The 9386-nt window shown below is 46.4% G+C and overlaps 2 protein-coding genes across 2 annotated transcripts; one reads left to right on the forward strand and one right to left on the reverse strand.

Annotated features, from left to right (window-relative positions):
• The first annotated feature begins 3604 nt into the window (after window positions 1-3604).
• LOC109774085 (UPF0481 protein At3g47200) lies at window positions 3605-5594 on the forward strand. The gene is made up of 2 exons (XM_020332805.4): window positions 3605-4492; window positions 4584-5594. The coding sequence occupies exons 1-2, from the start codon at window positions 3866-3868 to the stop codon at window positions 5331-5333; spliced, it is 1377 nt and encodes a 458-aa protein (XP_020188394.1). The 5' UTR covers window positions 3605-3865; the 3' UTR covers window positions 5334-5594.
• Window positions 5595-5829: 235 nt separating this feature from the next.
• On the reverse strand, window positions 5830-8234 carry LOC109774084 (cell division control protein 48 homolog E-like). Its single transcript, XM_020332804.3, has one exon. It carries the CDS (start codon window positions 8232-8234, stop codon window positions 5832-5834), a length of 2403 nt encoding a protein of 800 aa, XP_020188393.1. The 3' UTR covers window positions 5830-5831.
• Between the last annotated feature and the right edge of the window lie 1152 nt (window positions 8235-9386).

A 9386-nucleotide genomic window follows, 5' to 3' on the forward strand; every position in this document is an offset into this window, starting at 1 on the left:
TGGCGACGATGGAACGTTGGATTGTCGTGTAAACTTGCTTAGAGTTTCATAGGTCGGTCGCGCTATAAAATGGCCATGTTCTCTTTCTCCCAGGCCCAGACATCATCACCCCACTTATCGATCCACATTGCACATCTTGCATGGGTATCCGGTGGCACAAAGTTTGATTCCAGAGCCTCCTGATTCCATGTACCATTCTCATGATCAATGAGATCTTCTACCTTTGTAGTTGTTGCCCATAGCAGCCGGATGATGGTTCAGAAGCCATGATTTGAAGCAACCATGAAACTTAGTATAGCTACCCCTTTCTTGTACCAATCAATTGCATGTAAATTTGTTACAACTCCTTATGGGTTTCTTGCGAGAACATTCAATGTACCCACCTGACTTATTGATTTCACATACTTGAGAGAAGACAAGATTCTGATGGCAAGTGCAAAAGTAGGTCACAATCACAGTCAGTCGACTGTGATGTACCAATGGGTTTACTCAATGTGTTTGAAGTTTCTGCTGCAATATTTGAAGTGGTGTTCATCACGTCGACCAGATGGTCACATCTATGTAAGTATAAGCTCGCTAGGTATGAATGTTCTTTTGATATTGGTTCGGCTGTGCGCAGAGACACCCTGATCATGGGATCGCTATAGGAAGCAAGGGGACTAGGGGAGGATTTGGTCAGCTAGGCCAGAGCCCCACATGATCATGAATGGAAAGACAACGTATCTCTTGATACACGTGGAGAGAGGGAGTTTGACAAAAGAGGTTTCTACCGTTGATGGTAGGTAGCAGTGAGAAATCCACCACACAGATGTGCTGAGACTCCTGCACTCCTTGTATAGTCCATCTATATGCATATGCAGGTATCCACCCCCATCCCACATGACTACATGAAATCAGTGTAGGCCCCTCGTCATCTTTCTCCTTCATATGCATGCATAACACGAATAGTACACATCCACTCTCTCTCCTCTCTCTCCCAACAAATACATCATGCAATTCCACCTTTGCTAATTTAAATCATGAATACATTTTAAATGAAAAAACAATTTTTTTCATCTAAATTTTGATATATTTGAACTCCCTGCATCAGAATCTTTAAGACAAGATCAGACTTGGATATATTTTAAAGTTTAAATTTCAGTGAGTAAAATAGAATTATAATTTGTTAAGATGTTATTTTCAGTGTGCGAACTGATATTGTCAATACACGAAATAGATTTCTTTCAAATATGTGAAATAGATTGTTTCATTTTGTGAAACTGTTCTTTTTAAGTCTCGTGACACTTTGTTTATCAAATATGTGAAACTGGTTATTAAAAAAAATGTGAACTAATTCATAATTTGTGAAGCTTCTTATTACAACATGATTCCATTTGAAATATTTACTACAACAAATTTGTCAAAATGAGCGAATCCATTTTGTGAGATGAGAAAAATCAATTTTTTGAAATGAGTGAAATTATATTTTTTTAAACAATTGAAACCAGTTTTTATAATGAGCGAATTTGTTTTTTGAAATGAGTGAAATTTATTTTTTAACGAGAAAAATTATATTTTCTAGTTCACTGAAATTAGTTCTTTTGAAATGAGTGAAATCAATTTTTTGAAACGAGTGCAATCCAGTTTTTTTAAATGAATGATACCAGTTTTTTTAAATTGACTGAAAAGTGTTTTTGAATGTGTGAAATTATTTTATTTGAACTAAGGAAATGATTTTTTTTGAAATTAATGAAAATATTAATATGAACAAAGTGAAATTCCTTTTTTTAATTAGCGAAACTTTTTTTGAAGAGTGAAACAAGTTTTGAAAATAGAAAGTGAAATGTTTTTTGTGAAATAGAGTGAGATTTATGTTTAGTGGGTTATTTTTTCCTGAATTGAATGAAAGCAGTTTTTTGAAATGACTGAAATATTTTCTTGAAATGAGTGAAATATAATTTTTTAAATGAGTGAAATTTATGTTTTGAAACGAATGAATCACCTTTCTCGGAATAACTGAAACTAAATTTTTGAAAAGAGTGGAATGTGTGTTTTGGAATGAATGGAATTATTTTAATGGATGGAATTAGTTTTTTAAAACGAGCGAAACCTGTTTGTTAAAACGAGTGGAATTACCTTTTTTGAAATGACTAAATTTTCTTTTGACTCGAGTTAAACTGTTTCTTGAAATAGTGAAACAATTGAAATCACCTTTTAAAAGTAGTGAAATAATTGAAATCAATTTTCAAAATTATAAAAAAATTGGAATAACTTTTTTGGTCATTTTTAGTTTTACTATTTGAATTAGTGTAACAACTGAAATCAATTTTTGAAATAATGAAATATTTGAAATCACTTTTCAATATAGGGAAATTGTTGAAATTACATTTTGAATTAGTGAAAATGTTGAAATCACTTTTCGATCTGTCTTACTTTCAATTTTTGAAATAGTGAAACAAAGAACTGAAATCACTTTAAAATAGTGAGAAAAAATGATGTCAGTCTTTAGAAATAGTAAAATTGTTGAAATCATTGAATATACATAACAATGGAAATGAACTATATAATGCTCAAAATAATTTTCGCACAAGATTATGTTGAAAATCTTTATTTGGATCAATGTAATGTTTTATGAAATAAACTGTAAAATAAAAAATTGTTCAACATATTCAAGATGATCTTGTTCTAAAGGTCTTCTTGATACAAATTCAAATATATATAATGTTTCAAAAGCAGATATTTGATTCAAAATATATCGATCATTCGAAAAATGACAATGAAATTAAATCATGTCTTTCGTATGGGGAGAGAGAAAATCCACGCAATGGTCCTTCGCAATCTCTCTCTCTCTCTCTCTCTCTCTCTCTCTCTCTCTCTTGGCATAACGTTGACACACGTGACAATAAAATTTGCATTCCTCTATTCAATCTTCTATGTTGCACATCAAAGTTTTCTCAAATTATACCTATAAAAGTTGACACGAATCTCGATGTGGTAAGGAGTGACGGATGCTTTACCGGTACATACCCGAATCTTTAGAAAAAACAAATTCACGAGTTTTGTTCCTTCCTTGGAGGGTTCGACAGTTCGACCCCTTCCATCCATTGTTATTAGGTGCATGCGACGCTTAAGGAAGTGTAAAAAGAAGTGCGTTCGATGCCTTCCCTACCCTCTACTCCATCTCAGACCAAACGATCTCTTGCATGCGCCATTCCCAACAATGGCCACCTTTCACATATTCCTCGCTTCCTCATGGCTCCGGCCAGCTACTCCCCACCCCATAGTTTAGGCACGTCGTACGTTCCTTGGCCCATATATAGCATCTTGATCTCTCTTTACCTAAAGCTAGAACGACGTGGGGTAGCTAGCTAGCTAGGTTAAGGCACTACTCCTGATCATCCTGCAGCTAGCTGTAAAGAGAATTACAGAAGAGATCACAGTTTGAACGACCCATTGACCATGATGCCTTCCCTGTACTTCCTTCCTCCTAACATTCAACTTTCGGTGGATCGGCCAGCTTTACTTTGAGAAGCTAGCGGGGATCGAAACGTATCTCAATGCATGTTACATGGAGACATGGAGTGAAACAAGGAGACAAGGATTAGCCGTGCGTGCATGCACATGACATGCATAGCCTCTTTTTGTACGCTCCACACAGTAGACAGTACACACCTGTCCAGCACGCGAAATGTGGCATGCAATGCAAGTAACCGTATATGCATGCATAGCCGCATAGGCAACGCCATTTCCCCCAGCATCATCTCTTTCTCTACATATAGCAAGCTGATAGCTGATACCTTCCCTTCATCGGCATGCATATGTATGCGTAGATCACCTACTAGTGGAGTACTACCATATCTAGGATCTAGCTATAGCGTATAGCTCGATGACATCGATCGAAGTGGCGGCGGCCGGCGGCAGTGGCAAGAGGAGGTGGGTGTCGGACGTGGAGAAGACGCTGAATGAGGCGGACAAGACGGTGGAGGTGGCGCAGTGGGAGCGGCACTGCATCTACCGCGTGCCGGCGTGCATCAAGGACATCAAGAGCAAGGCGTACCAGCCGCAGGTGGTGTCGCTGGGCCCGTTCCACCACGGCGACCCCAACCTGCTGCCCATGGAGGAGCACAAGCGCCGGGCGCTGCGCCACCTGCTCCGGCGCGCGGGCCGGCCTCTCGACGACTTCGTCGCCGCCGTCGAGGAGATCGCCGAGCAGCTGGAGAGCGCGTACATGGACCTCGGCGGCGAGTGGCGCGCGGGCATCGACGGCAGGGGCAGGGAGCGGTTCCTGGAGATGATGATCGTCGACGGCTGCTTCCTGCTCGAGGTGATGAGGAGGACGGCCGCCGGGAACTCGAAGCAGGTCGACGACTACGCCGGCAACGACCCCATCTTCAGCCGCCACGGGATACTCTACATGGTGCCCTACATCAAGCGCGACATGCTCATGCTCGAGAACCAGCTGCCGCTGCTCGTGCTCCAGAGACTCGACGCCGTCGAGACTGGAAAGTCTCCGGTAACTACGAGCTACCACATCAAATTTTACCATTTTCGTCAATCAAAACATAAACCATTTGAATACTAACGCATGCATGGTTGACGGCCAGAACGACGACTTCATCAACAGAATGGTGCTCAGGTTCCTGGCGCCATTCTCACGGCCACTGCAACCAGGCGGTCGCCTAGGGCTCCACCCACTCGACGTCTTCCGCCGGAGCATGCTCTTCGGCGAATACCAGAAGATCCGGAGCTCCGAGGACAACACGCAGGACAACGACATCATCCGGTCGGCGGTGGAGCTCTACGAGGCCGGGATCCAGTTCAAGACGAGCAAGTCCAGCAGCCTGCACAACATCCGGTTCAAGCACGGCGTGCTGAGCATGCCGACGGTGCCCGTGGACGACTCCACCGAGTACATGTTCCTCAACATGATGGCGTTCGAGCGGCTGCACGTCGGCGCCGGCAACGACGTGACGGCCTACGTCTTCTTCATGGACAACATCATCGACTCGGCCAAGGACGTGGCGCTGCTGAGCTCCAAGGGGATCATCCAGAACGCTGTGGGCAGCGACAAGGCCGTGGCCAAGCTCTTCAACAGCATCTCCAGGGACGTGGTGCTGGAGCCGGACAGCGCGCTCGACGCCGTGCAGAGGCAGGTGAACGGCTACTTCAGGCAGCCGTGGAACATGTGGCGCGCCAACCTCATCCACACCTACTTCAGGAGCCCGTGGGCGTTCCTGTCCCTCGCCGCCGCCGTCTTCCTCCTCGTCATGACCATCATGCAGACCGTCTACACGGTGCTGCCGTTCTATAAGCCGGACAGCAACAGCCCGCCGTCGGCTCCATCTCCGATGTGATCCGGTCGCAACAACTTATACCTGCGTCTGCGTGCGTGCATTGGTTTTGCTTTCCGAGTCCTTGTTGCTGGGTCGTTGCGAAGCTTTTGGGTTGTGTGCACTGTGCAAAAGCGAAGAGTGGCGTGTTTGTGCTGTGTTCGTTTTGATTGAATTTCTTTTCAGTTTGGAGGGCCGGTGTTGGCTGGGTGTATGGAGATCATTGTCGGAGCTAGTACATTTAAAAGAAGAAAAAACAGCATCATATATAATGCTAAATTGCTAATACCCTTGATGCGGCCTCTAGAGAACAAGAGAATTGTACCGCAGACCAATGGATATATCCTTGCCACACAAACTGGAATGAGAGACAAATGTTTTTTTTTCTTTCATTTGGATGGTACAATCTTCATTATATATATATCACAACACTGCATGTAAAATATAATTTCATGTTCTTCCCGTGTCTTACAGATGCATACTCCTAATATAATACAGTAAGTTCAAGACACAACAGACAATTTAACTGTACAGATCATCTTCTTCAGCTGCCGTGGTAGAGGATGCAAAAGGATCTGTCGCAGCGGTAGTGCCTGCCGCCGGCTGATCAGCAAACCGGAACTCGGTGCCGAAACCACGGGACTGCTGCAGCGTCTGAGCAAAGGCCTGGTATTTGCGAATATCAGCATCGCTCACACTCCGGCGTGCATACCTCATGTTCTCCTCGAAGTGAGCAGCCTTGATCTCATTCACCTCGTCTTCCTCCATGGCTTCCGGGTTTTCCTTCAGCCGCCTCTCCTTTTCCATGTCCTTCTCAATGTTCTCTCTGATGGCGTATTTGCACGCACGCTGGCAGATTTCCGTGATGTCTGCGCCGCTGAACCCTTGCGTGTATTTGGCGAGCGCATTCAGGTCGACGTCCTTGGCCACAGGAGACTTCCTAAGGCAGGCCCTGAAGATTTGGAGCCTGGATTCAACGTCAGGCAAAGGAATGTAGATAAGCTGATCAAGGCGCCCCGGCCTAAGCAAGGCAGGGTCTATGATGTCTGGCCTGTTGGTGGCGCCGATGATGAACACGGTTTTCTTGGCATTCATTCCGTCCATCTCGGTGAGAAGTTGATTCAGGACCCTATCAGCGGCACCTCCGGCATCGCCTACACTGTTTCCTCTCTGGGTGGCAATCGAGTCGAGCTCATCAAAGAAGAGGACACATGGTGCCGACCCCCTGGCCTTGTCGAAAATCTCACGCACATTGGCTTCGCTCTCACCAAACCACATGGTAAGCAGCTCCGGTCCTTTGATGCTGATGAAGTTAGCCTGGCACTCGTTAGCAATCGCCTTGGCCAACAAGGTCTTGCCGCAGCCCGGAGGGCCGTAGAACAGAACACCTTTGGAGGGAGACATGCCAAACTTCTCAAACTTCTCTGGGTACTCCACCGGATATTGGACGGTCTCCTGCAACTCCCTTTTGACACTCTCCAGACCACCAACATCTTCCCAAGAGACATTTGGAACTTCAACAACAGTTTCACGAAGAGCGGAAGGGTTGCTTGTCCCTAGTGCAATCTTGAAATGGTCGTTCGTGACAGCCATAGAATTCAGTATCTCAGCATCAATGGTGTCATCCTCGAGGTCGATAACATCCATCTTCTCGCGAATGCACTGGAGAGCAGCCTCGGTACAAAGGGCGGCGAGATCAGCGCCGACATACCCATGAGTGTCCCTCGAGACATGCTCCAGTTCAATATCTTCAGCTAGCTTCATGTTTTTGGTGTGAATCCGGAGAACCTCAAGCCGCCCAACTTCATCGGGGACTCCAATGTCGATCTCCCGGTCAAACCTGCCAAACCTTCTGAGAGCAGGGTCGATACTGTTCGGGCGGTTGGTAGCGCCCATGACAATAACATGTGCGCGGGACTTGAGCCCGTCCATGAGAGTGAGCAGCTGCGAGACGATACGCCTTTCGACTTCTCCGTTGGTCTTGTCTCTCTTTGGTGCTATGGAATCAATCTCATCGATGAAGATGATGGCCGGCGCATTCTTCTCGGCCTCTTCAAACGCCTTCCTGAGGTTGCTCTCGCTCTCTCCGGCCATCTTCGACATGATCTCCGGGCCATTGATCAGGAAGAAGAAGGCACCTGTTTCGTTAGCCACAGCTCTGGCGATGAGGGTCTTGCCGGTCCCAGGTGGCCCATACAGCAAGATGCCCTTTGGAGGCTTCACACCGATGCACTTGAATAGCTGAGGGTGGCGCAGTGGGAGCTCAACCAGCTCTCTGATCTGGGCCATCTGCTTCCTCACTCCACCGACATCGTCGTAGCCGACGTCATCGAGCCTCTCCTCGTCCTCCCGCTTGACAGGCTCTCCGTCACAGAATATCTCCGTGTCAGAGGCGACGATGCAGTACTCCGCGGGGTCGGTCTCCACAACCTTGAACTCCACGCTCGTCATGCCGCCTCTCACCAGGAACAGGTCTCCTTTCCTGAGGGAACGATAGGCCTCGAGGAAGTAGGGTCTCAGGAAGGTGTCGAACAGGTTTCCGGCGATCCCTTGGAGCGTGTCGTCGACGGGGAGTACGTGCACGCGCTTCCCGTATTTGACGTCCGGGCACTGATGGACGGAGACGACGTCGCCGAGCCGGAGCCTCAGGTTCTTCCGGACGACCTTGTTCATCCGGACCTTGGTCTTGTCGCACGTGTCGTCTGGGAGCAGAATGCAGACCGTGTCCTTCCGCTTCTTGCCCTTGAGCAGGACGATGTCGCCGCGGAAGAGCTCGAGGCTGTCCATGGTGTCCGGGTGCAGGGCGACGGTGGAGTTCTCGTCGTTGGTCGCCTCGTCGACCACCAGCCGGTTCGGCGACTTCTTCCTCTCCAGGATAGCCGTGGAGTAGTCCTTCTTCCCGCTCGCGTCGCCCTGGCTCGCCATGGGATGGGACGCGGGTTTGGCTCGATTCGATTCGATTGTTTTCCTTCGGAAAGTGGGTAAACGATCCTTGGATCCTTGGTCTCGCGGTGCGATGTGAGGAGGAAGTTGAGGGGATCGGCTGACCCTTTATAGCATCTTGCTCCGTGTTCCTGGAGTAGGGGGTTGGTGTCGGAGTTGTATAGTCCGAGTTGAAAGGGAGGAGGAATCCGGCGTCCCGACGGGGTGGGTCTTCTGCGGCCATGGGACGTGAACGAGAGTCCACTCCATGTAGGAGACGGTCGAGGAGGACTCGATGTCAGGCTCAGGACCCTGCTAATCTGAACCTGAAGATAACTGAAGAAATCGACAGCGAGACACGGACTGAAGAAAAGGCGCGGGAAGAAAATGATTCGATGGACGGCTACGATTGAAGTCGCCAGATCAACGAACGGCTCACGTTGACGCCCAGCTCCTCTGTCAGCAAATTTAACAGTTAACTGAAGCTTGTTCATTGCGCTTCAGTTAACTGCCGTCGCCTTTACCGTCAGTCATTATTGTGACGCTAATTATCTGAACACTGTTATTTATTATACTGGGTGTAGAAGTTGATAGATTCTGCAGCTTAGGCATGTCATATGATGTTGAAGCTGTTTACAAAACCTCTAACCCCAGGAATGCTGATACAGTAATTCTGGATGCTAACTTTTGAGAAGAAATAGCTCTTAAACGTTGTCATGTTCTAGTAGTACACCAGGAGTATATGAGACGGAGGGAGTAGTACCTAAGTGCTCATATCTTCAATTCTACATGTTCAGAGTTGTATCTGACATGACGTTACGCGTACTACTAGTTGTAGTTATAGACATGTCTCATATACTCCTGGTGTTGTAATATACTGTATATACTACTCCCTCCGTCTCAAAATAAGTGTCTCAACTTATTTTGGGACGGAGGGAGTACTTTATCACTGTGAGTATGTATTTACATTGCCAAGTATCTATTTAGTATTAGCACAATGTGGAATGATTTGATATGCAACAATTGGTGCTTAACACTGAGTATAACTAGTGGATAGTACTCCTTCCGTTCCTAAATATTTGTCTTTCTAGGGATTTCAACAAGTGACTACATACGGAGCAAAATGAGTGAATCTACACTCTAAAATATGTCTAT

The sequence above is a fragment of the Aegilops tauschii genome, chromosome 1 (assembly GCF_002575655.3).
Source record: "Aegilops tauschii subsp. strangulata cultivar AL8/78 chromosome 1, Aet v6.0, whole genome shotgun sequence".
NCBI classification, from domain to species: Eukaryota; Viridiplantae; Streptophyta; class Magnoliopsida; order Poales; family Poaceae; genus Aegilops; species Aegilops tauschii.

Excerpts from the sequence above, each read along its gene's own strand:
- LOC109774084 (XM_020332804.3), bottom strand. The coding sequence starts at position 8,234 with ATGGCGAGCCAGGGCGACGCGAGCGGGAAGAAGGACTACTCCACGGCT.
- LOC109774085 (XM_020332805.4), top strand. The coding sequence starts at position 3,866 with ATGACATCGATCGAAGTGGCGGCGGCCGGCGGCAGTGGCAAGAGGAGG. Across the intron at positions 4,493-4,583 it reads TCGAGACTGGAAAGTCTCCG|AACGACGACTTCATCAACAG; the intron begins GTAACTACGAGC and ends GTTGACGGCCAG.